This window comes from Salmo salar, chromosome 07 (assembly GCF_965601325.2).
Source record: "Salmo salar chromosome 07, fSalSal1, whole genome shotgun sequence".
Lineage (NCBI taxonomy): Eukaryota > Metazoa > Chordata > Actinopteri > Salmoniformes > Salmonidae > Salmo > Salmo salar.
Genome location: NC_138297.1, coordinates 50051488 through 50078976, shown reverse-complemented (window position 1 = coordinate 50078976; position 27489 = coordinate 50051488). Strand labels below are relative to the sequence as shown.

Genomic DNA, 27489 nt, shown 5'->3' with positions numbered 1-27489 from the left:
ATGATGCATTGGCTTGATAAAGTAAATCTGCTTATGTTCGTGCTCCAAATACGGGAAGATTGTCTGTGAAAACAATGCAGATGTACAGTTCTTAAAAAATATATTTTTTAATGTCCTTTTTAAAAAAAAAAAGACAGAGTTGATGCTTAGTCAAGACGTGTGCTGGTGGTGGCCCAATGAATGCTGCAATGCAGTGAATTATTATCTGTTGGACAAGGTGGGTTGTCTTTCCACCTGTTTCACACCAGATGGCGATGTTCACAACAGTGACTCACGCAGCCCAGAATGGAAGCTCCTTTCACAGTGCTACCCCAAGTCTTTTTCATCAATGTAAAGCATTTTGACTGTTATCCAACAGTGCTTTCTAACAAATATGCTACCTACCATTTAAAAAAAAAATATCCTATGAGTTCTATCTGGACGACAAGGTGGAGTATGAATTTGATTACTTGTTGTAATATGTGGACTGTCAAGAGCTTGAACTGAATTTTAAGAATGTCACCAAAAATAACAGATTTTGATCCAATAAATTAACTTTCCAAACTAAAACTAAAATGGTAAAACACTATTATTTATATAAAGACCAGGGTCTGTATCCCAAAGGCCTCTCAGTGTAGGAGTGCTGATCTAGGATCAGTTTAGCCTTTTAGATCACAATAAATATGATTGTAAAGACATATGAGGACCTGATCCTAGATCAGCACTCTTACTCTGAGACGCTTTGTGGATGCGGGCTTTGATTAGCATTATTGAACATTTTGAGACGTTTTCAGCAGGCCTTGATCACTGTCAACTTTATTCAATTCATTACATTTATCCCCTCAGTTCTGTTTGATAAGTTCAGTGAATGCGGACATCCTGTCTGTTCTGTAGAGGCCATGATAGACAGAGACTATGTCAACTTTGGTCTGCTGGCACAATGACAGAATCGGTGTATCGATGACTCACACCCACAGCGATGTGCCATCCCTGAGCATCTCCATCAGCATGATTACCTTTATGGATGCCTATGGCATCACAAATCACTCTGCGGAGGCTAGGTGGTCACACCCTCACACCGCGCTCAAAGCCGGTGGCACAGTTTACGTTGTGTGGGGGTGAGAACGTGCGAAGCGGTGAGTGAATATGTCACAGAATTCCTTACATTCCCGGGATAGGTCTGGGGGCGTCTGGCTCGGTGTTGGGTTCCTGGGGGTAAGGAAAGAGGAGCCAGGGGAATAGGGTGCCGACTCAGCAGCTGACACCTCCTCTGATCTCTCTCACTCTCTCCGTCCTCCACCCTTAACTAAAGCCACACTGTAAAACAATAATCTAGCTGTTTCAACTAAATATTATTATGTAACTGGTTCCACAGCCTTTTTTTCTGTTTACTCAGCTTAAGTGTTACCTGAATTCTACACGTTGCACTTTAAATTAAATTTCAGCTCTGTTAAAAGTACACTCAAGAAAAACTATTTTATTTATCATAGTGATTAAGGAGTAACATTAAAACAGAGTAATATGCCCCACCAACATTAGACAAAAAAATTATACTTATAACATGCTTATAGGGAAGGCCACTCAACATGCTCGACACTGACACAAATTACTGATGATTGGCTGAAAGAAATGTGTAATAAGAAGATTGTGTGAGCTGTTTTGGAGGGACTTCAGTGCAGCCTTTGGTATCATTGAGCATAACATATTGCTGAAAAAACGTAGGTGTTATGGATTAACATCTTCTGCCTTATCATGGATGGACAGATACCTATCCAATAGAAAGCAGAGGGTTTTCTTTAATGGAAGCCTTTCTAATGCAAATTCGGTTGAGTGTGGTGTACCGCAGGGCAGCCAGCTTGGACCATTATTGTTTTCTGTGTTTACTAATGACCTTCCACTGACCTTGAATAAAGCCTGTGTGTCCCTGTACGCTGACAACTCAACACTATATACGTCATCTGTAACAGTAAAATAAATAACTGACACCCTTAACATAGAGCTACAGTCAGTTTTTGAATGGGTAACTAGCAATAGGCTGGTGCTAAATATCTCAAAAACAAAACACATACGGGCCTCCCAAGTGATGCAGCGGTCTTGTGGCATCACTACAGATCCGTGTTCAATCCTGTGCTGTGTCGCAGCCGGCCGCAACCGGGAGACCCATGAGGGGGCGCACAATTGGCCCAGCGTCGTCCGGGTTAGGGGAGGGTTTGGCTGGCCTGGATGTCCTTGTCCCATTGCGCTCTAGTGACTCCTGTGGCAGGCCAGGCGCATACACGCTGACATGGTTGCCAGAAAAAGGGGTAAAAATAAACAATAAAAAAATAAAAATAAATAAAAGCATAATATTTGGGACAAATCACTCGCTCAACCTTAAACCTCATCTGAATCTGTTATTGAATAATGTGGCTACGAAGCAAGTTGAAGAGACTAAACTGCTGGGTGTTACCCTAGATAGCAAGCTATCATGGTCAAAACATATAGACAATGGGTGCTAAAATGGGAAGAGGTCTGTCCAAGAAAAGGGGTTGCTCTGCTTTCTTGATATCTCAGTCAACCAGACAGGTCTTACAGGCTCTAGTTTCATCGCACCTGGACTACTGTCCAGTTGTGTGGTCAGGAAGGACATAGGCAAATTGCAGTTGGTAAGAAACAGAGCAGCCCGTATTGCATTTAGATGTACACGGAGCGCGAATGTCAATGACATGCATGTCAATCTCTCCTGGCTCAAAGTTGAGGAGAGATTGACTGCATCACTATTGGTCTTTGTGTGAGGTGTGATGTGTTGAAGGTACCGAACTGTCTGTTCAAGCAGTTGGCACATAGTTCGGATACTCATGGGTACAACACAAGACATGAAACCAGAGGTGTCTTCACAGTCCCCAGGTCCAGAACAAAGGCTGGGAAACTCACAGTACTAAATAGAGCAATGACTACATGGACCTCTCTGCCACCACATGTAACTCAAACTGGCAACAAAAAAAAACATATAAAAGAACACCTTACGGCACGACAGGGACAGTGAAGAGACACACAGACATTTTTATGTATTTTGCATTGTATTATGTATTGTATTATGTATGTGATACGTGTTTGGGATACAACTGTGATATGTGGTTGTCTCGCCTGGCTATCTTAAGATGAATGCAATAGCTGTGGGTCGCTCTGGATGAGAGTGTCTGCTGAATGGCTAAATTATAATGTAAATGAAGTGCTATGTATGTATATTTATGTATATTATGTATTTTATTTGTTGGGTTGTTCCTGTTTGGAACCCAGGAAGAAGCTAACTGTGGATCCTAATAAAAACGAAATACTAAATGATGAGAGAATAGTCAGATTAACTGAAAATGTACACAGAAACGGTGGTGTAGCAGGAAGATTGGAATGCCCTGAACCAAGAGGTTGTGATTTCAAATCCCAGGTAAGTACATGTTGAATAATAATCACTGTAGAAATTAACATGCACAATGTAATCATGTGTGTCAAATATACATATTTACATAGTTGAACACATTGTATGTTAAAAGCACTGTTTGTGTGTGTGTAACCATTTGCACAGCCCAAATAATAATAATAATATATAGTTGAATGAACATGTGAGACAATTTGAGCAAATGCATCATTTTAAATTGACTGCATTTTGTTTTCTCAAGTTGGAGTAAGGGCCAACTAAATGTTTTTATTCGGGTAACACTTGGACGGAAAAATTGAGTAAACCAAAAAAAAAAACCTGTGGAACCAGTTGCTTAATAATAATTAGTTTAAACAACTATATATTATTATTTAAAAAATGTACACTGCAGATGACTATGACACACAAATCCTTAATCGGTGCCAACTATGTCAGTAGAGCTGAGCAAGCACATTGGAAAGTACACATGTTAACCATTTTGCCATGTAAGGCCTTGTAATCTGTTTGATCACATTTCATTGAAGAGGCATTGCTGTTCCCCTCACCTCTCCCGGGGTGAATCAATGTCCATGTCCATTGTGAAGCATCCTGTTGTCATTTGGAGTGAAAGCAAGTCTATGACTTAGCCTACAAGTGATGTGGCTCGGCAGGAATTGCTTTTCACCACTCAAGCCAGATGAGGAGAAAATGCTCACATGGTCAACATTCTCCAATTCATTTTGTCCATTGAATTTGCAACCTTGTGATCAAAATGAGAGTAAATACAGTATCTAAAGACTTCATATCAGATTCTGCTTAATGTGTGTTGACTGGATTTAAATGCACAATTGAGTTTGGCTGGCAATTTATCGGCATTGGGTTACATTGTTGTCAAACATGGTGTATTGTATTTATAGACTGAGAAACCTCTTAGGAGATACTGGAGAAGTATCATATCCTTCCGACTACAGCCCTCTTCTAAGACAGTTTGCTAGTGGTTCCTGTTTAAATTGTATTTTTGACTCAAGTAAAATGCTAATGATTTCTGCTGTGTCATCGATGACTGTGGACCTTCAGAAAGGTCACCTCTGCCCTGGTACATTTCCCCTCAAACACTTATGCCCATTTGAGAATTTCTGTGACACTTGTGTACCAGATGCACTTTTCCTTTCTCTACAGAGGCTGTATCCTTGAAAACTGCTCTCTCCACTCTGAACACTCCCGTCTGCCAAGCTACACTTACCCAAATCAATGCCGCCGAAAGGTCGCACTGAGCATGCCATTTGAACCAGGGTTTTATTATTGATTACGTTCAGTGGGCCCTCTGTGGAAGCCTGTCTGTTTAGTAGTGTATTTCGTTTTTTTGTTAGGCTAGTGAATGTAGGCTACTGTGTTGTGTGGCGTGCTCACTGCTGTTCAGTAGCTTACTCCCAATCTCTCCCATACACCTCTGACTCTTTCACGTGTTTATTCCTGTCAGAATGTTATGTATGCACATGTTATCCACAGTACATAACTTAGGCTATCAGTTACGTTTCTGAGTAAGCGGCATGCATAAGTATGTGAACATAGTATCATGCATGTACAAGCACATGCTCCATCAAACAGAATGAATAAATAAATACAACACTGCCGGTTCCTGCAGTCGTAGGAACCGCCAAACGGCAAAGTCATACTGCTTCTTTTTCTGCTGATGAATTATGGATCGGCTGCATCAGCAAGAAAATAGTCCCCAGTCCCCACGTTGTATCCAGTCCCCACGTTGTATCCAGTCCCCACGTTGTATCCAGTCCCCACGTTGTATCCAGTCCCCACGTTGTATCCAGTCCCCACGTTGTATTCAGTCCCCACATTGTATTCAGTCCCCTTTGACTTGACTGGCCTATATTCCTTCCAAATGAAATCCAATGCTTTTCATTTCAAGTCTGTCCCATATTGATTACTGGGTTTCTTAATTGTCACCATATCACTGAAGTGAATGCTTGTCCACTTTGTTTTTGTGAGTTTTATTGCTTGCTTTCAGTAAGATGGAAATTCAGCTTTGTAGTCTGAATGAGCTCGTGCAACATAGTTACTGCTAGTTTGGGGTTCAAGTTGAAATGTGAATTGCTCATCCCATGGGAATAAACAGGTTGAATCAACATTGTTTCCAAGTAATTTCAACAACAACAAAAATCTACGTTATGACATTGAATCAACGTGCAAAACGACATGGTCACATTTTTGTTCGTTTCACGCTGAACTCCCGTTAGTTGACAACATAACCAAATCTAAATCAAAACTAGACGCTGAAATTACGTCTGAGCCCAGTGGGATGTCAATTCTTGAAATGTAATAGTCAGGAATGTTAGTACTGAAAGGGCTAGTTGCTAGACTTTTATTTTTATTTTTATTTTTTATTTTTTTTATTTCACCTTTATTTAACCAGGTAGGCAAGTTGAGAACAAGTTCTCATTTACAATTGCGACCTGGCCAAGATAAAGCAAAGCAGTTCGACACATACAACAACACAGAGTTACACATGGAGTAAAACAAACATACAGTCAATAATACAGTAGAAAAATAAGTCTATATACAATGTGAGCAAATGAGGTGACATAAGGGAGGTAAAGGCAAAAAAGGCCATGGTGGCAAATTAAATACAATATAGCAAGTAAAACACTGGAATGGTAGATTTGTAGTGGAAGAAAGTGCAAAGTAGAAATAGATATAATGGGGTGCAATGGAGCAAAATAAATAAATAAATACAGTAGGGGAAGAGGTAGTTGTATGGGCTAAATTATAGATGGGCTATGTACAGGTGCAGTGATCTGTGAGCTGCTCTGACAGCTGGTGCTTAAAGCTAGTGAGGGAGATAAGTGTTTCCAGTTTCAGAGATTTTTGTAGTTCGTTCCAGTCATTGGCAGCAGAGAACTGGAAGGAGAGACGGCCAAAGGAGGAATTGGCTTTGGGGGTGACCAGAGAGATATACCTGCTGGAGCACGTGCTACAGGTGGGTGCTGCTATGGTGACCAGTGAGCGGAGATAAGGGGGGACTTTACCTAGCAGGGTCTTGTAGATGACCTGGAGCCAGTGGGTTTGGCGACGAGTATGAAGCGAGGGCCAGCCAACGAGAGTGTACAGGTCGCAGTGGTGGGTAGTATATGGGGCTTTGGTGACAAAACGGATGGCACTGTAATAGACTGCATCCAGTTTATTGAGTAGGGTATTGGAGGCTATTTTGTAAATGACATTGCCGAAGTCAAGGATCGGTAGGATGGTCAGTTTTACGAGGGTATGTTTGGCAGCATGAGTGAAGGATGCTTTGTTGCGAAATAGGAAGCCAATTCTAGATTTATCTTTGGATTGGAGATGTTTGATGTGAGTCTGGAAGGAGAGCTTACAGTCTAACCAGACACCTAGGTATTTGTAGTTGTCCACATATCCTAAGTCAGAACCGTCCAGAGTAGTGATGCTGGACGGGCGGGCAGGTGCAGGCAGCGATCGGTTGAAGAGCATACATTTAGTTTTACTTGTATTTAAGAGCAGTTGGAGGCCACGGAAGGAGAGTTGTATGGCATTGAAGCTCGTCTGGAGGGTTGTTAACAGAGATGAGCAGACATGCAGTCGTACAACAATTGTTAAGTACAGTATTGACTTTCAACACAATGTTTCTCATAGCAACCTATGTTTAAAGAATGCTGTTGGCATCAATATCATATAGGCTACACTAACAGTGCTGGTTGGGCTAGTTGCTTGAAGATAGCTGTGCTGAATACACTGCTGGGGGTATGCTAGTGGTTCTGATGTCATCCTTGAACAATTCTCTTCCAATGCATATTGGGTCTCCCCAGCTGTTGTTTCAATATCATCTAACCCCACGTTAATAAAAGCCTAATTGAAAGAGCTTGATATCCCAGTATATCCAGTTACTTACACTTGTACACAAAGCCTGTATGAATGGCTATACCCTTCGGCCCATTCTGTGTGTGTGTCTGTGTGTCTGTGTGTCTGTGTGTCTGTGTATCTGTGTGTCTGTGTGTCTGTGTGTGTATCTGTGTGTGTGTGTGTGTGTGTGTGTGTGTGTGTGTGTGTGTGTGTGTGTGTGTGTGTGTGTGTGTGTGTGTGTGTGTGTGTGTGTGTGTGTGTGTGTGTGTGTGTGTGTGTGTGTGTGTGTGTGTGTGTGTGTGTGTGTGTGTGTGAATAGAGGACCCTATAATTGGTATGGAGACAGCTGACCTGCCAATAACAAAAGAAAACTCTATTGGCACATTTCCCTCTGGGTAACTTCCTGTTTCTTTGTTCCGTCTATAATCATTCCACATACACACACACACACACACACACACACACACACACACACACACACACACACACACACACACACACACACACACACACACACACACACACACACACAGATACACAGATACAGAAAACAATTGGTAACACACTATGCCGTGAAGGACTGAAATCCTGCAGCGCCAGCAAGGTCCCCCTGCTCAAGAAAGCACATATACATGCCCGTCTGAAGTTTGCCAATGAACATCTGAATGATTCAGAGGACAACTGGGTGAAAGTGTTGTGGTCAGATGAGACCAAAACGGAGCTCTTTGGCATCAACTCAACTCGCCGTGTTTTGGAGGAGGAGGAGGAATGCTGCCTATGACCCCAAGAGTACCATCCCCACCGTCAAACATGGAGGTGGAAACATTATTTACATTTACATTTACATTTACATTTAAGTAATTTAGCAGACGCTCTTATCCAGAGCGACTTACAAAATGGTGCATTCACCTTATGATATCCAGTGGAACAACCACTTTACAATAGTGCATCTAAATCTTTTAAGGGGGGGGGGGGTTAGAAGGATTACTTTATCCTATCCTAGGTATTCCTTAAAGAGGTGGGGTTTCAGGTGTCTCCGGAAGGTGGTGATTGACTCCGCTGTCCTGGCGTCGTGAGGGAGCTTGTTCCACCATTGGGGTGCCAGAGCAGCGAACAGTTTTGACTGGGCTGAGCGGGAACTGTGCTTCCTCAGAGGTAGGGGGGCCAGCAGGCCAGTGGTGGATGAACGCAGTGCCCTTGTTTGGGTGTAGGGCCTGATCAGAGCCTGAAGGTATGGAGGTGCCGTTCCCTTCACAGCTCCGTAGGCAATCACCATGGTCTTGTAGCGGATGCGAGCTTCAACTGGAAGCCAGTGGAGAGAGCGGAGGAGCGGGGTGACGTGAGAGAACTTGGGAAGGTTGAACACCAGACGGGCTGCGGCGTTCTGGATGAGTTGTAGGGGTTTAATGGCACAGGCAGGGAGCCCAGCCAACAGCGAGTTGCAGTAATCCAGACGGGAGATGACAAGTGCCTGGATTAGGACCTGCGCCGCTTCCTGTGTGAGGCAGGGTCGTACTCTGCGAATGTTGTAGAGCATGAACCTACAGGATCGGGTCACCGCCTTGATTATTATTATTATTATTATTATGCTTTGGGGGTGTTTTTCTGCGAAGGGGACAGGACAACTTCACCGCATCAAAGGGACGATGGACGATGGATGCCATACAACTCTCCTTCCGTGGCCTTCAACTGCTCTTAAATACAAGTAAATCGTCCATGTACCGTCAAATCTTGGGTGAGAACCTCCTTCCCTCAGCCAGGGCATTGAAAATGGGTTGTGGATGGGTATTCCAGCATGACAATGACCCAAAACACACGGCCAAGGCAACAAAGGAGTGGTTCAAGAAGAAGCACATTAAGGTCCTGGAGTGGCCTAGCCAGTCTCCAGACCTTAATCCCATAGAAAATCTGTGGAGGGAGCTGAAGGTTCGAGTTGCCAAACGTCAGCCTCGAAACCTTAATGACTTGGAGAAGATCTGAAAAGAGGAGTGGGACAAAATCCCTCCTGAGATGTGTGCAAACCTGGTGGCCAACTACAAGAAACGTCTGACCTCTGTGATTGCCAACAAGGGTTGGCCACCAAGTACTAAGTAATGTTTTGCAGAGGGGTCAAATTGTTATTTCCCTCATTAAAATGCAAATCATTTTATAACATTTTTGACATGCATTTTTCTGGATTTTTTTGTTGTTATTCTGTCTCTCACTGTTCAAATAAACCTACCATTAAAATTATAGACTGATCATTTCTTTGTCTGTGGGCGAACGTACAAAATCAGCAGGGGATCAAATACTTTTTTTCCCTCACTGTAGCTGTTAACCTTACAAGGCTAAATCACATCTTGATATTATGTGCCGTTGTGCCAGATTAGTAGTAGGCCTAGGCTGAGTTTGCTTATCAATAATTTATAGTACTGAAAATCTCTCTTTCACCCTCAGTGTTGAATAATCCTGCTGACTCAGTGATATTCTACATATCAAACAAACTGTAAGATCTTAGAAATGTGGTGGGGAGCGAGGAAGAGAAACGATGATATGAACTCCATAGAGGGGGTTACTTCTTCTCAGAGTAGAGAATTTCTCTTTTCGATGGTATCCTTAGTTTTTCTGAAATGGGTTGTATATTATTATAAATGAAAGCAAACGCACATTTGAGACCCGGCTTGTTCGACAACGGCAGTTGCTGTTGAACTGTTTCTGTTTCCTTCTTGTGCTGCAGGCAGCTGTGTTTAATTGTATTTTTCTAGTCAGATTGCTGTGGATAGTAACCCAGCTGTTAATGGGTCGAGTACAGTTGTCTCTGTCAAGGATTCATGCATCTAGACGTGTTGTCTTTTAATCTTGCTATGTGATATAATCCATTCGAAATGCTAATGGAAAGTATGTCAGAACATGCTCTGCGAAATTGCAATGTTCTTGGCTGATACCCATTAGTTTTCCTCCCATGCCATCATCTCCTCATGGTCTGTTGGTGCTTTGAAAGTATTGTCACAGTTCAAAATGCAGAGGTGCTTAGGGGTCGTTCATCAGATTAACAAGATTAACGTGGCCATTGGGCAACCCCCCTAAGCATTTGAAATATGAACTTTGTTCCAGAACATTCTTTTTAGGATGTCCCAAAGAGTGAATTCCATTAAACAACCCATAACGGCTGTGCACTTCAAATTTGCCAGTGGATCTCTTCAATTTCTGCTAATGAAACCCCTACATTTTGTCAGTACAGACGCACTTGATATGGAAATTCTGGACAAAAACAGATAATCCATTTTTTTTGCCATGATTTTTTTTGTACAGACGATGCAGATGTGATGGCCAATATTAGACATATACATTATCATTAGGCATCCCTGCAGTATTGTCAGGACTGGACATATGGTGGTAAGCTGCTGCTGATGGTGGTGGTATAGCAAGGTCTACCCTAAAATCACTATCTGTTAGGCTGTCATTACACACAGCAGTTTTAGCTGCACTTTAATCAGACTGTTGAAAGCTCTCTGTGGTCCATGTCTGTGTCTCAGAGCTCAGCAGCGTCAGTGTCAGGGCCTCAGCATGGTTCTCATTAACATAGCTTTCCCAAAATTGATTTAAGGTTTACTTTGTCAATGACATCTTCCTTTTGCCTATTCAGATGCTGTTTGCAGGACTTTCTGCTTGCCCAGCAAGTTAAACGCTGTAGGCATACAATAAATGTTCTTTTCATCATGGTTTACTGATGTTGTAACTTAAATTGTAGAAGCAGCAGGTACAATGAAGACATCTAACTAGCTTGCAGGAATCCATTGTTGTGGGTTCCCACTATGGCCAAGCTGCAAAGTCAAAATTTTCTATATCGTTAAAATGTATGAGAAAAAATTAGCTTAGGGTTAGGTTCAAAATCAGACTTTACGAAACCAGGTCTTCTTGGCCAGATAGTGACGACCATTGTTGTGCACTAACGGCCCGTGTTAAATGAAGACGATGTGGGGCGATGAAACAACGGAAGCCATTCATTATCAACGGAAGAAAAGTGATGAGAAGCGAAGTGGGCGGGGGATCGTTGGGCGATGCGAGCATGGGCAAGAGAGCGTGACCAAGGCGGGACTTAAGTTTGGGAAAGCTGAACTTTATCCAAGTTCTCAGCAATATTGCGGGGCTATTGACCAATCGAAGCTCACTATAGCTTCAAGCCCCTACTGGATTGGCTGTTGATACTGAGCACTACCTAGCATGCTGTTGGCTTGCTAGCAACCACATGACGAGCCACTCTGGACAAAGCTAGTGTGGCTAGGTGATGCATCACTGCATATTAATACCCCCTAATACCACGGTGCACAAACATTCAGCACCACAGACAGAGCGCTCATCATCACGACGTAAACTGAATAGCGCACGCTCAAACATTCAGCACCATGGACAGAGCCCAGATCAGCACGAAGTAAACAGAACAACGCAAGAGCAAACATTCAGCCCCATGGATAGTACCCTAATTCACACAAAGTAAACAGAACTGCACGATCCCAAACATTCAGCACCATGGACAGTAGGTCTACCCCGATCAGCATGAACTAAACAGAACAGTACGGCCAAACAGTGAGCCTCATGGACAGTACCTCGATCAGCACGAACTAAACGGAACAGTGCAGCCAAACATTTGGAACAATGGACAACACAGCAATCAGCGGAAAGAAAACAGAAGATCGCTGATTCAGCACCACGGTCACTGAACAGCGCTGTGCGCAGGCAGCTCATATAGATTCATGAGTGAAGATTGCAAAACGCCTATGTAACTGTTTTTTTTGGTGTTGTTGAATATTCAAACATACAATCTACCTGTAGTGAAGCCGTTCAAAACGTACATGACATTCTAATCATTTAGCAGACACTCCCATCCAGAGATACCCAAAAGAGCAACCAGGTCAAGCGCCCTGACCAAGGGCACATCAACAGTAACTGTTTGTTGGCCTCTGTAACTGTTTGTTGGCCTCTGTAACTGTTTGTTGACCTCCGTAACTGTTTGTTGGCCTCCGTAACTGTTTGTTGGCCTCCGTAACTGTTTGTTGACCTCTGTAACTGTTTGTTGGCCTCCGTAACTGTTTGTTGACCTCTGTAACTGTTTGTTGGCCTCTGTAACTGTTTGTTGGCCTCCGTAACTGTTTGTTGGCCTCCGTAACTGTTTGTTGGCCTCTGTAACTGTTTGTTGGCCTCTGTAACTGTTTGTTGGCCTCCGTAACTGTTTGTTGGCCTCCGTAACTGTTTGTTGGCCTCCGTAACTGTTTGTTGACCTCTGTAACTGTTTGTTGGCCTCCGTAACGGTTTGTTGACCTCTGTAACTGTTTGTTGGCCTCTGTAACTGTTTGTTGACCTCCGTAACTGTTTGTTGGCCTCCGTAACTGTTTGTTGGCCTCCGTAACTGTTTGTTGACCTCTGTAACTGTTTGTTGACCTCCGTAACTGTTTGTTGGCCTCCGTAACGGTTTGTTGACCTCTGTAACTGTTTGTTAGCCTCTGTAACTACCAGCGCCCCGCATTTGCCGGGCGAAAGTAAGCATCCAGCCAGGACGGGTTGTGCCAGCTCTACGCTCGAGACCTCCAATGCGCCTCCACGGCCCAGTATATCCTGTGCCTGCCCCACGCACCCGGCCTCCAGTGAGTCTCTCCAGTCTGGTACGCCCTATGCCTGCTCCACGCACCCAGTTTCCAGTGAGTCTCCCCAGCCTGTTACGCCCTGTGGCAGCTCCACACACCAGGCTGTCAATACGTCTCCTCAGTCCGATGAGACCCGTTCTGGCTCCACGTACAAAGCCTCCAGTGATGATCCATGGTCCGACGCCTCCAGTGATGATCCATGGCGCGAAGCCTCCAGTGATGATCCATGGCCCGGAGCCTGTAGTGATGATCCATGGCACGAAGCCTCCAGTGATAATCCATGGCCCGGGGCCTCCAGTGATAATCCATGGCAAGAAGCCTGTAGGGATGATCCATGGCCCGTAGCCTCCAGTGATGATCCATGGCACAGAGCCTGCAGTGATGATCCATGGCACGGAGCCTGCAGCAACGGTCCCCAGTCCGGAACCTCCTGAGACGGCCTACAGTCCGGAACCTCCTGAGACGTTCCCCAGTCCGGAGCCTCCAGCGACGTTCCCCAGTCCGGATTCTCCAGCGACGGTCTGCAGTCCAGAGTCTTCAGCGACGGTCTGCAGTCCAGAGTCTTCAGCGACGGTCTGCAGTCCAAAGTCTTCAGCGATGGTCTGCAGTCCAGAGTCTCCAGCGTCGGTCTGCAGTCCAGAGCCTCCGGCGATGATCCACGGTCCGGTTCCTCCGACGACAATCCACGGCCCGGTGAGACAAAAGCAGAGGGATCAGCGGGCGGAGCGGGGGCTACGCCCCGAACCGGAGCCGCCACCATGGGTAGATGCCCACCCGGACCCTTCCCTATGGGTCCGCACCTTTTTTTTTGGGGGGGGGGGGGGGGGGTACTGTCACGCCCTGACCTGAGAGAGACGTTTTATTTCCTCTATTTTGGTTAGGTCAGGGTGTGATGTGGGGTGGGCATTCTATGTTGTGTATTTCTTTGTTTGTCCGAGTATGGTTCCTAATCAGAGGCAGCTGTCTATCGTTGTCTCTGATTGGGATTCATACCTAGGCAGCCTTTTCCCCACCTGTGTTTGTGGGTAATTATTATTTCTGTGAGTGTTTTGTGTGCGCCACAGTTGCGTCACGTTCTTTTCTGTTTTACTGTTTATTGTTTTGTTCATTTTCACCTTCAAATAAAGATGTGGAATTACCGGCACGCTGCGCCTTGGCTGATTTATGACAGGGAGTTTGAGGACAGTGAACGTGACATTTGGCCTCTGTAACTGTTTGTTGACCTCTGTAACTGTTTGTTAGCCTCTGTAACGGTTTGTTGGTCTCTGTAACTGTTTGTTGGCCTCTGTAACCATTTGTTGGCCTCTGTAACGTTTTTTTGGCCTCTGTAGCAGTTTGTTGGCCTCTGTAGCGGTTTGTTGGCCTCTGTAATGGTTTGTTGGCCTCTGTACCTGCGTGTTGGCCTCTGTGCAGACTGCTGAATAAACTCTCTGCCATGCTTGCCTATTCTACTGTTCCCCTTTCACTTGAACTGTAGATCACTTAAACTGTATAATTGTGAAAAATATTGCAATGCTCTGACTCTTTGGTACCCCACTACAACTGTCCCAATTAGAATTTTTATAGCAATCATTTTTGGAAGTTACAACATTTACAACAGTCATTGCTTATTTAATAGTAATGGAGTGTTTTATGTTATTACACAAATGGAAGAACAGTCCATATCCACTTCTGGAAGAACAAAAATCAGGCTGCAACTCCATTCCTGTAGTCCTAAATACAATTGCAATGCAACCGTTGCTATGTAATAACATGTTAATACAATGTTATAGGCTAAAATGTTATTTATCATGGAAACTGGTCTACATTCTGATTTTAAGAAATGTATAGATATAAATGTAGCAGACAAAATGCTTTGTCTTTCAAATGAGAATTTTACCAAAGCAAAGCAATGATTTCATATAACTGTTGTTTGTGTATCAGCAACAGCGCCCCTCTTAGTGGTTGCCAAGGTATGACTTGACTTGTGCCCCTTGGCACCCTAAGCACCTGGGGAACCACGTAGCATGGTACTCTCTGACGTGTAGGCATTCCCCGCGGCGTATGCGTTATGTGGTCTGTTCAAGGCTGACAATAACACCGCGTTTTCCTGGAGGTTGGGGGGTAAAGGAACCCGTAGACTGAAAGATCACTCACATTCCTGTGACATGTTAATATTGGTTTTCCTTTTTTAATCGGTGGCAAGTGCATTCTCTCTATAATAAACTGAAATCTTTCCAGGAATTCTGAAATGTGTTGCTGTGTAAACTTCCTGAACAAACAGCGAAGGAAGTGGCGGACAGGATTGCCATTGCTCTCCGGTGACTACTGGACTGTTTTTACACCTTCATTCTAAATAAGGAAGCAGCCTGTCAGACATATGACCAGCGTCCCAATTTGGGCTCCGTCAAAGTACCAATCGCATCCCATGATTGCTCAACTCTACCCAATGAAACTCCTCTCCCCTTGCCCCATCTCACATGTGAAGTGACAGTGGCTGCACATACTCTCATCAGACTTGCAGCTCGGCGCTTGCTGCATACACTTGCTGGGTTGCAACTTTTTCTTCCTCTCTCTCTCCCCTCCCTCACTTTGACGGGCAGCAATGGAGTCAGAGTGATGTCATATAAGGATACGAGTGCCTGGCAAGGTGACATAGGTTTTTGGTGAGTGGTATTCTCCACAGCCAGCGTTGCCTATTGAGAGAGGCGCCAGCGTTGCCTATCGAGAGAGGCGCGGAGCTGCAAAAGATGATCAGCACCACCACCTCAAGCTCTGTCACGCTCTCTCCTTTTTCTACTCCTCTTTCGGGCTGTCATTTCATGCCAGAAGACCTGATCTGCCTTCCAAAAATAAGCCTTTACCACCATGCCGAAGGAAGAAAAACAAGAAGACAGGTATTTTTAGGGCCATTAACTTTGACCACGTGCCCCGAAGGTAAACTGGATGGCCATTGCGCAAAGGTTCTTCATCGGTATGTGCAACGAAGCCAACACGCACTCGACGTTGACTGCAATTGTTCTCTTGGGGTCTCTATTGGGGATTGTGTCATCATATCCGATTCCAAGCAGGACTAATGCAACTTTATTGGAGCAAAGGTGGGAGACCCTCTTTTCCCGCTCCGTTCTGGGAATCTCTGGGGCGAAATCGGACATGAACTGGGAGAGTGACTATTTGATGGGCATCAAGAGAGTGCGGCGACTTTACTGCAACGTGGGCATTGGATTTCACCTGCAGATCCTCCCTGACGGCAGGATAAACGGTGTACATAATGAGAGCCAGTACAGTGAGTCGCATCCTGAAATGTAATTCAATAGAGAACATATAATATGAGCGGTCCCAAGTAAAGGCGACTTGAGAGCTCCTTGTCGGTCTTGCATGATATTTAATCATTGGCGTCGGCAACATTGAATGTCTCTCAAAGCAAAGACAAATCTATTAAAAAACCTTGTATCAGTCAGTGCTAAATATCTTCCCAGGCCAAAACATGACATGAATGCTTGGACCAATATAGACGCCAACTTATTTTTACACTGGCTCCTTCTGTGGCCCAGAAAAGGATTGCCATGCACGTCAGAAAGTGCAGTTATGATAGATATTCATTTGGGCAATAGGAAATGAACAGCATTGCTCCCCAAATGATACAGAACAAAGACGATGCATGCAGAGTAGCCACCTACAAGGTTACACCCACCGCTGCATTATGCACGTCTTTGTTCCCCCATAATCAAACGCATTGATACACTGTCAATTTGACAAGGTTCCTCTGTATAACACCATGCTTTGTTTGACTAGGTCTAATAGAGATCTCTACGGTGGAGAGAGGAGTGATAAGTATGTATGGAGTGAGAAGTGAGCTGTTTGTCGCAATGAACAGCAGAGGAAGGTTGTATGGAACGGTAGGTGTGCGCAATTGTATTTCCCTCTATTGCTGGCATGCTATTTCTAAGAGAGATGGAGAAAAACGCAATGTGTTTGAGATTAGCTAAGTTCTTTGTTAATATGTTATTACAAATCAAATATTACCTCACTGCAGGAAGCGTTCATGAGGCACGGAATGATTCCACTGTAAATTATTCATAATTCCCAATTTCCCCGGTTATAACTTGTTTCAGTGTGGTCTTTCTGTAGCTTGTGTAGCATAATGGAAAGGGGTTTTGTAAAGGATAACAAATATGTAATTCTTATTGAAATATGATCTGTTGAATAAGACGATATAAATTATGCCTATTGAACTCGTTAGTTAACACTAGCCTAATAGTCTATCAGTCATCTGATTGCTTTTCTGGGAGTTGAATGTCTGAAGTTATTTATTGAAGGAATCAATCAACGTTCAAGGTAGGCCTACTAATCTAAAGAGAAGGTGTTTTAGCATTGATTATATTAAGATTGATTTTATGGCCCAATGTTGAATGAAAATATTGCACCATATAGTCTAGTGTTGGCCTACTGCTGTAAATTGGTCTGAATTGGCAAACATTTGGCTCTGACATTTTAGCCTATAAAACTGCACCCTGCTTTTGTCCTGCAGTCAAAGATGGTTTAGTATGAAGATACAATAAAACTTCAATAAAATGCAGTCTCAAATAGCCGCCTGTTCCTTTTAATAGCCGGACATCGTCACACATTTCAGCAAATAAACGCATGTTTCAAATAAACGATGGGTCTAAATGCATTGTTTACAAGTGAACTTCAGTGCATATGGTAAAGATTGCGCAATAGAAGGTACAGGAGAGCAACATTATTGCCATGGATGAGACTGCAGTGTGGTTTGACATGGTCGCCTCAATTACAGTGGATACAAAGAGTGAGAGAATGATGCTGAAGCTGAAATTGCGGTGTGTGATAGGCAGCCTAGTCATTGCAAGTCTGATCTGCACTGGATGTGTTATTATAATGTTTATACTGGTCATACTGGTCACAATAAAGTGTGGTAGTCTTTTCAACATTTTATTGAGCAATAGATGCCTTGCTCAAATGGAAGCCTCCAATTCAAACTCCCATTTGACAGATCTGCAAGTGTTATAATGTAAGTGCCAGTTGTGTTCGGTGATTGAAGCAAATAAACCGCTCTGGCTATTATTTTAAGTTTTACAGTATGTAGAAACTGCATCTCCAATAGAAATCCCTTATCTCGCTTGTAGGTGATGTCATGGCAACGTTGGCTAGCTAAGCTCATGCGCAGAAACACATCATTGGTACTAATGGTCGTTTGGCGCCGAACTGCGCAGGTGTAGGCCACCAATCAAAGGCACTCCTTTGATATGAAGTTGTTTTTGACGAAAATTAAAACATGTAAGTGTCAATCTAGGTTGTGCCTTTAGATTTCGAGAAAATGAACAACTAAGGAAGAATTTTTCACTCCGGAAGTCTCGCGATGTTGGGCCTCTGGCTTTATAAACTGTGACTGAATTGAGTAGTGTTTAGCTGCAGTAAACAGCCAAATCTATTGCCGTGGAGGAGATCTACAACTTGCTGAAATGTATTTAATGTGTTCAGTTTGACAAGACACTGTAAATCAGCAGGCAATGATTCATCATGACGTTGATGAACAAGGAGTGTCAGAACTCATTTTAACCACGTTGAGTCCAGTCCTCTGTTTCCTTTGTATTTGGATTACTCTTGAAATAGTTTATTGTCTGTATGTTTATGTTAGATTGGCAGAAAACCCAATATTTTAATCATGAAAAATTATCTAAAAAATGATTACTATAGAACTTGGAAATTATTGAATATGAATGACTGCATTACAACAGAAATTTAGAGCATGTGGTTTTAGAAGTTTGAAGTGGTCATTTAAAGCCAGCATGCAGTCTTTTTAATTAACATTTTTAATCGTCGCTGTATGTCTATTTCATGGAAAATAACTCCAAATATATTTTTTCTCATTTATTTCACTGCACCTCCTTTTGCCATTGAAATTATGTCTGATCATGTATGCGGGTTGGTAGAAATGTAAATATATTTACATACACAACCCCGATTGGTGGATAGAATCGTCTAGACTATAGAGCCTAATCCGCTTACCCCTTCACAGTAGGAGAATACATATACAAATAAAAGATGACCAGTCATTGGTCAGAATAACCAGATCAAATTATGATGTCATGCTGTGGGCCAAAAACTCCATCCCACCTTAACAGGCTAAAATTCCAGCCGTTTTTTTCCCAAATGTTGTTATGCTAAAAGCTTTTTGTTGACCTTGTCTCTCCATTTGCCATTTTTAGAAATTCTTCCGGGACGAGTGCAAGTTCAAGGAGACCTTGCTGCCAAACAACTACAATGCCTATGAGTCTTCGGTTTACAAGGGCTCCTACATCGCCCTCAGCAAACATGGCCGCGCAAAGAGAGGCAACAAGGCCACCACCGCCATGACTGTCACACACTTCCTCCCCCGATTATTATGATCAAAGCTGGCAATAACTCACTAATTTGCACATGTGGATGTTCTCCCAGGTAATATACAATTATACAATATAAATATATACCATTACAAAAGGACTGCAAAAACTACACAAGTATTTATTATCTTTATATATGTATATTTGGATAGCTACCTTTGTATTAGAACTTATGTATATGCCATTATTTGCTGCTTATCACTTATCATTATCGATTGAGGAGTGTATTTACACCTTTTCTGGAAGTACATACCGGTTGTAACGGGAGTAAATGAAGATAGTTGCGCAGCCAAACTCCATAACAAACGGATTTTGACATTATAACGCTTGCATAGCTGTCTAATGGGAGCTTGAATCGGAGCTTCCTGGGCGTTAAAGACATCTCTAACTCACAGATACTGGGTCATCTTCACCCTGTCTTTAGGGTGGATGACTAATATCCTTAGCTTTTAGGAGTGAAATGGATACTTTTTATTACCTCAAAGAACCACTTGACTGGATAAAGAGATGCATGGAGTTACTGTATGCTCAAGGTAATACCTGTTTAGTTTATCCTTTCTCTGAGACCTTTGAGCACTTGCTGGTTCACTCCCCTGTGTTCAAGATTGCTATTTTCTAGCAAAAGGGGGGATTGAGAACGAGACTACTTAAATGCACTTCCCTTGCTGCACGATGTGAAGGTGCCTTGGTGTTCCCACTTGTGGCCCCCTTAAACTTGCATGTAAGAGACACCCGCTGTAGTCAGAAATAGGGCTGACACTCCGAGGAGGGCCTCAGGGGGGCAGGTCTATCTCTGGTTTATTTTATTTTTCTGTAATTAGATCGATTAAGTAATATACACTCTGGTACACAGAGAGAAGACTAGAGGAGAACTTCCATGAGTGTGGGGAGGTAGAGAAACTCAGTTGCCCACCCACAGTAGAAGTTTAACCGCCATGTGAGACTCCAGTCTCTCCGCAAGGTCATTTAAACATGGTGGGGCAGTTATGTGTTACAGACTGGATTCAAACCTCCTTTGTCTCAGAGCTCATTTGCATCATGGCTTGAAATGAACTGAAAAAGGGACTAGCATAAGAACGCACAATAAAACATGTATCTGCTCACAAACTGGGACACTGCTGACGTACCCAAAAGCTTTAGCGTTTGGCTTTGGGTGAGTGTGTGAAATGTAAAATTGCAAGCTTTTGTGCATCGCCATACATAAAGATGTCTGTTAAGCCAATGAAAAATTATGTAAATATTGACAAATGTGAACCAGAAAAAAAGAACCAGGAACAAGTTGCGTAGTTCAGGTTGCACAGTGACCATCCATGATGGTGCCTGATGTCTTTTTTTGTTGGTGAGAATCGTTCCCATACATGATTATTTATTTAGTTGTTTGTTAAAGTGTGTTTGGTGAAATCCCATAGACCCCTCCCAGATCAGTGTGCTCTGCAGCAGCACTGCAGTGGCAGAAAGTTGTTTTAAATGTAATTACGGGAGGCTCAGTTCCTGGAGTCAATGTGTAGCACTGGACTGAAGGACAGTGCAGTGCCTCATAGTTGATAGTGTTCTTTCCTCTGCTGCTGGTTACTTGAAAACTGAGGCTTCTCACTCTGCCCACCCCAAGTCACCCTCTGGGAATGTTCTCTTTGGTGGAGCCGAGGAGAAGCAGGACTATTTTAACCTAGGAAAGACTTATGGGATGCGGCCTGCTGTCTCTGTTTGTTGAATCCCCTGCAAGAATGTGTCTCAGTCCAGGAGGATTGGCTGCTCCCCACATACTCCCCTTTAACCAGTTCCACCCCGGTCGTCAGATAACCCTGTGAAAACCCATGGGGCTGGAGGGACCTTGGGATTCCAGCAGTAACTCAGGAGCTTCCTCTCCTGCTTTAGTCCTTTTTTAGTTCACGGTCAGAGTCATGGACCAGTGTTGACCCTGACTCTGTGTCCAGGGGGGTCTGCTATTTGAGTCACCCCCTCCCCACCCTTTCCCCCCCACTCCCATCAAATCAATATTTGTCTCTATTTGATAGTGTTATCTCTCTATTTGATTAATTTGCAATGAATTTGATGTAAAGCTAGTTGATTGGTTTTAAAGGGACATACAGGGCTGTGCTGGGTTGATTATTTATTTATGGAATTCCTTATGCACTGTTTGAATGGTCTCCATAGAAAGACCATCAGTGGCCTCCAAGACTTCCATCTTGTCCTTAATTGCTCTTATGTGCGTGGCTTTAAAGCTACAGTCTGTGATTGGTGCATCCATTTTTGGACTTTAAATGTAATGTAATGAGCCTTTATAGCCATTTATTCTTAAAGAATACAACTTAGAAATGCCTCATGACCTTAGTTAAACAGTCTTACCCCATCAGAACCCAAAATTTAAGCTTGGTTTATTCCACTGTTTGTGAACAATGTAATTGTAAACAAACACTGTGGGTTAAAACTATAAAAACTAGTGGCTAGGCAGCGTTTTGTTTTTCGAATCATAGACTGTAGCTTTTTAAAAAAACTATCATTGTCACTTTTCATATCTGATTGCCTGGCTGAGAATGCATGTGTCTGAGATCTACAGTTATTTGAGTTACGTCTTTAATTTCTCTTGCCGAAGTTCAAACACTTGGTTTGATGCATCTCTGCCCTGCATTAATGTGAATGCAGATTTCATTTTTGTTCCTCTCACACCCCTTCCCTCACACACTTGTGCGTAGTCTACATCCGAATACTTCCGGGGAGGGGACCTCTGCAGACTTGATGCAGTACTTGAGGCAAAGAGCAAAGTCACTGCAAGTCTCTATCCTCCCAGTTCTCTGTGTCTCTACAGCAGACCTTGTGGGCCACTGTGACGTCAACCAACCAACCGCTCTTCAGGAATCACCTGGCTCTGCCTGAGAACCAAGGCTCTGATGTCAAAAGACTGTGGACACGAGCTTCCAATCCTGTCTAAAACAAACCTTCCCTTACACTTTCGCAATCTTAACAGAGAGGTCTTGGAACGGTTATTTAAAGATTTTAGTGGCACATTGGAGTATTGCAGGGGAGTTTCATATTGCAGTGTAACTGTTAAACAATTTCCACAGTTTACAAGAGTCCGTTGAGGTTATTTTCAGGATTGATGGAAGCTTTCTCTAAAGGGCAGCACCTACCTACCTGTACACTTACTAGTGGTGTGCGACAGGAATTTACTTTTTTTAGGATGGATTATTATGGGCATACAATGAATCTGTCACATGGTATAGTGGCCTGGTTCAAATCTCCTTTTCCTAACTTGTTGTAATGAGAATATATGTACTGGAAGTAAATCCTATTGTTTGTCTATTGGTTAAAGAGTGGTCTCAGAGATCAGACTTAAGACGTATTGCTGCTGTGACTGCATGTGGTATTACATGAAAACATTCTGGGATAGTTATTGACATTGGTAAATGTAAAAACGAAAACATAATCAGATACATTGTTCTGATAAAACTGAGTCAAATATCTTTTTAATAAGTTCAATGTGAGTTCATTTGAACAGCTTAATCCTCATGTCAACATACCAGGGTGTGAAGTGTGTGTGAAGTGTGTGTGTGTGTGTGTGTGTGTGTGTGTGTGTGTGTGTGTGTGTGTGCGTGCGTGCGTGCGTGCGTGCGTGCGTGCGTGCGTGCGTGCGTGCGTGCGTGCGTGAGTGTAAGAGTCTTGCACGCCCTCCCTCAAAGTCAACAAGATGTCAAAGGTGCACCTTATCAGATATCTTCGAAAATATTGAAAGTAGTGCTTCTTGTGAAAAGTGAAAGTTTGCTATCTTCAAAGTAGCTTATAAAATGCTGTCTTTCCTATGTCTGAGCATGGTAACGGGATAGTGAGGCAACTAAAAGCTGGAAGCATAAAGATTACAGGTTCATATTCTGTTCCCTATCAGACTTGACCAAAACATACGACCACAATAAATTCTAGTTCTTTTTGAAAATGATTTGTGAAATGTGTCAATGAACTTCAGCAGAGAAGGCATCCTGTTATCATGCTTGATTGGGAGTGTGTCTGCATGTGTTTCCCTTGTGTGTTTCTGGAAAACTTTCTTTCTCTTGGTTTTGTACCCCTGCACTAAGGGGAGTGAGCTTCCACATATGCCCCTTCTCTCTGTTAACATATACCTCACCTTCTGCCTTAGTTTTAATTTGTTATGACGATTGTAAAATAGTAGACTTCTGCAATCATTTATTTCTGAAAAACTGACGAGGCTACGTAAGACTACTAATATATTGAAAATGTTTTTCCTTTTATTTTTGTACGTATGTGCTGTGCACAGCATTCTACTGTATTCCTGAGATACCAATAAACGTTTGTTTTATACTTGTTGTTTTCTTGGTTTCTTATTGAGCCCGGGGCTGTATGGGTTTGTTAAACATGACAGAGAATCATGTACACGTCACCTAGGATGAGATCAACTTGATTTCCTTCTAGCACCTCACTCACAAAGATGAATGAATTACCATATAGTGTGTAATGCACACTGACCAGTGTGCTATGCCCTCTACAGCCTATTGCAATACTTAAGGTGATCTACTATTTTAAGGTTCAGGGGCACTGCTCTGCAAAATGTGACCCCTGAACCCCCTTATAGAATGTTGACACTTCTTATGTTGAAGCACCAACAACAAAGGCAAATCGGCAATAGTTCTCTCTTGGAAAAGTGTCTAACGTGAAATCATCATGTCTGAAGATTAGATTAGATCAACTTTATTGTCCCACCAGGGGAAATTCATTTAGTCAGGTGCTTAAAAAGACCAAGTACATAAAACATAGAAACAGAATATTAAAATGAATTTGAAAGGGCAATAGGCTACATATATGAAATAAGATAGTTATGACTGTTCATTTTATTTGTATTTGGTCCCACACTAGAACCCCGTGCCGTCCATATTGCGACATAAATTACCTTGTGGTTCCCTCTGCTGGTCAAACTCTGTAATGGTGGAATTGTTTGTGATGGAAAGTCGCCACCAACAACCATACTTTATTTACGAGGGCCACTCATCATCACATATACACTCAGTGTAATGTTCATTTGGAGCTTAATTAGTCATATTCAGGCATGGATTCATGTTTTTATAATGAAATAGAAAACGTTAGATAGAAATACAGCACTACATTAGATCAGTGTTTTTAAATGGTCAAATATTTATCTAAGTCTAAGATGTTGTCTTATCATTTAATTCAAACAGATTGTACCATAATGTTCCATTACTATCATAAAATTCAGTTTTCAAAACATTAGAATGGTGTTGGGAATAGGTTGTATAGATTAGGGACAGGAAACCTTGGACATTGGTTGTATAGATTATCTATAGACTTATAAAATGGGTAAAACTGGATTCAATAAAGGTTATCCTTGACTCATTGTTTTTTTCTATATCTCAAAAACATATATATGTAATTAAAATATGCTTACTGGACAGAGGGGTATATTTCACACACTGAGATGACAAACGGTACGTGAGTCCAAGGATCCTGATTATGAACGTTTTTTTGCGTGAAAAAAAAGACGTCACTTTTGTACAGACATTGCTCAAGGAGACTACTACGTTATTTGGTGACCAATACCTCTAGACAAACATTCAGGTGGAGATGCACCCCCTTCCTTCCGCCGAAAGAAAGACCCACATCTGCGTTGGGGGCGAGCGCAGCGTAGGCTAAAGGATGTGAGCAGGAGTGGCATTTGGGTCCCTTTAAATAGAACCGTCCTCGAACTTTGGACCATCAGATCAGCTGAAGTTTGCAAACAGTTTGCTGCAGAACTCACAGCTACATCCGAAATCTCTGTGATATATGTTCAGTGTTCTTTGGGGAAAAGATGGAAATAACCAAGACATCTGGGATGAGGGACGTCGTCCTTGTGTTCTTACTGGCTGTTCTTCAGGGATTTCGACTTGTGGATGCCCTTCCAAACCCATCCCCTCTCCTGGGATCCAACTGGGGGAATCCGAGAAGATACGTACACCTGCAGACGTCTTCAGATGTGAACAATTTCTACCTTGAGATCAGTTTAAATGGCCACGTGTGCAAAACTACACTTCGAAGCTCATACAGTAAGTTCTTATTACTTTTGGCCTTTTGTTTTGAATGAAATTTGGTTTTAAGTTTTTGTATTTAATCTGCTTCTATAGTCTAACACAATACATTTTGTCAACAGGTGTGATTTTATTGAAGGCGGAAACAAGAGAGCGCGTGGCGATACTTGGAGTCAAAAGTAACCGCTACCTGTGCATGGATGCCCTGGGAAACCCTTTCAGCTCTGTAAGTAAATGCCCATTTTCATTATACATTAAACTGAAATACATGTTTTCTTAACATTGAGAATAAAACTCGTGAGATAATTGAATGGCACTTTTCCCTCATTTGAACCCTTTCTGACACAAACCAAAAAAATGCGCTTTTACGCACGGATTTCAGACCACTTTTATCCAAACATACAGCCTATATCTTGTTTTGGTTTACATTGGTCGAAGTATTCTTGTGTTTAGCACTCAAGCAACACTTAAACAATTAAGTTAATGGATATACGTTTCTAAGTTGCGTTTTTACGCAAATGTATGAATGTATCTGTTTACAGACCGTTTGCCACAAGGAAGACTGTCTTTTTAACCACAAGCTATTGGAAAACCACCGCGATGTGTACTACTCTTGCAGAACTGGTATTCTGCTCAACTTGGAAGGGATAAAGCAAGTGTACACTGTGGGTCAGAATATACCGCAAACCTCCCTTTTCCTGTCGGAGAAGAACACCGTGCCGCTGGAGCGCCTCTTGCACCGGGAGAAGAGGAACCGGGTGGTTGACCCTTCTGACCCGTACAACATGCTGGGACAAACGGAGGAGGATGAGGACTCCCGGGCTATGCCGGAGCTGGATGACACCTTGGACCAGGAGGCTGAACTCCCCGAGGGACGCAACATCTCCAGGGAGACCCCCCATTCTCCCTCCGACGACCCGTGGAACGTGCATTCCCTAAACCCCCCTCCCAGCCCCCGTATCATGAATGCAATGGTGGGATAAGGGGACAGGACACTTGCAGTTGTACACCTTGGTTTAAGAATATAAATTGTGTGCGCGTTCACGTTGGGTCTTTTCCAGCTGGTCTGGAAACAAACCCCAACTATTACACTTGTGAAAGTCTGACCGTGACAGGTTTATTAGAGCATATTAGTCATTTGTATATAGTCATTAGATGGAACGTTGTATGTTGATCATTTTTCACTATAGCACAGTAGCTAGTGATTATGTAACTATTGGTTTCCGTGCTTTTTAATTCTATGACGCAAATTCTGCACTTGAGTGTGCTCTGTTTACGGGATGGATTCTTATGAGAATCATGCTGAAACCCGAAATATTTGTGCGTCTTGTTTGAAGAAAAAAAGGGAGTTGAGCTGAAGTCACTTTATTAAATGTTTTACAATGTAAGAAGCCTTCAAAAAAATCGTTGGTTATCAAATCAAATGAAGCTTTATTTATACAGCACATTTCAGACATAGAATGCAACACAATGTGCTTTACAGGGGAAAAAAGTGTAAAAACTATGAAAATAGAAGCTGAAATATTTACTAAACAATAAGCATAAGATAAAAAAACAAAAGAATGACACAAACTGAACAACAAAAAAGGACCCAAAGGAAAAGCAAAGCTAAAAAGATGTTTTAAGATCTCTTTTAAATATGTCCACAATTTCACCACCCCTCAGGTTGTCTGGCATGCCTCTCCATGCTTCTTGGTCCTTGGCTTTGGGATAGTTAAAAGGCCAGTGCCATTGGACCTGAGGGACCTAACATAAAAGCATGTCTAACATGTATTGAGGTGCACAATCGTGGATAGATTTAAAAACCAATAGAATAATCTTAAAATGAATTCTTAAACTCACAGGCAGCCAGTGCAGAGATCTTAAAACTAGTGCAATGTGTGCTCTCCGTCTATTCTTGGTCAGTACCCGTGCTGCAGCATTCCTTTTGTTTTGCAGTTGACCAATGGCTTTCTTGAGTAGACCAGTCAGGAGAGCATTACAGTAGTCGAGCCTGCTTGTAATAAAAGCATGGATGAGTCTCTCAGTATCATCCTGAGCGAGAAACCGCTGCACCTTGGCAATGTTTCTCACATGGTAAAAAGCTATTTTGGTCACATTCCTAATGTTTGATTTGAAATTTAGTTCAGAATCTGAAATAACACCTATATATTTTTTTACCTGGTGTTTTATCTTTATTGCCCGTGAATTAAAATGTGTGGCTAGATTATATCTCTGGG

At 42.7% G+C, this 27489-nt stretch overlaps 2 protein-coding genes across 2 annotated transcripts; both read left to right on the top strand.

Annotated features, from left to right (window-relative positions):
- Positions 1 to 15303: 15303 nt before the first annotated feature.
- LOC106609473 (fibroblast growth factor 4B) lies at positions 15304 to 23552 on the top strand. Its single transcript, XM_014208338.3, has 3 exons — positions 15304 to 16126; positions 16636 to 16739; positions 19068 to 23552. The coding sequence occupies exons 1-3, from the start codon at positions 15787 to 15789 to the stop codon at positions 19245 to 19247; spliced, it is 624 nt and encodes a 207-aa protein (XP_014063813.1). The 5' UTR covers positions 15304 to 15786; the 3' UTR covers positions 19248 to 23552.
- A 1501-nt stretch (positions 23553 to 25053) lies between these two features.
- LOC106609464 (fibroblast growth factor 23-like) lies at positions 25054 to 26253 on the top strand. The gene is made up of 3 exons (XM_014208328.2): positions 25054 to 25288; positions 25393 to 25496; positions 25813 to 26253. The coding sequence occupies exons 1-3, from the start codon at positions 25054 to 25056 to the stop codon at positions 26251 to 26253; spliced, it is 780 nt and encodes a 259-aa protein (XP_014063803.1).
- The last annotated feature ends 1236 nt before the right edge of the window (positions 26254 to 27489 follow it).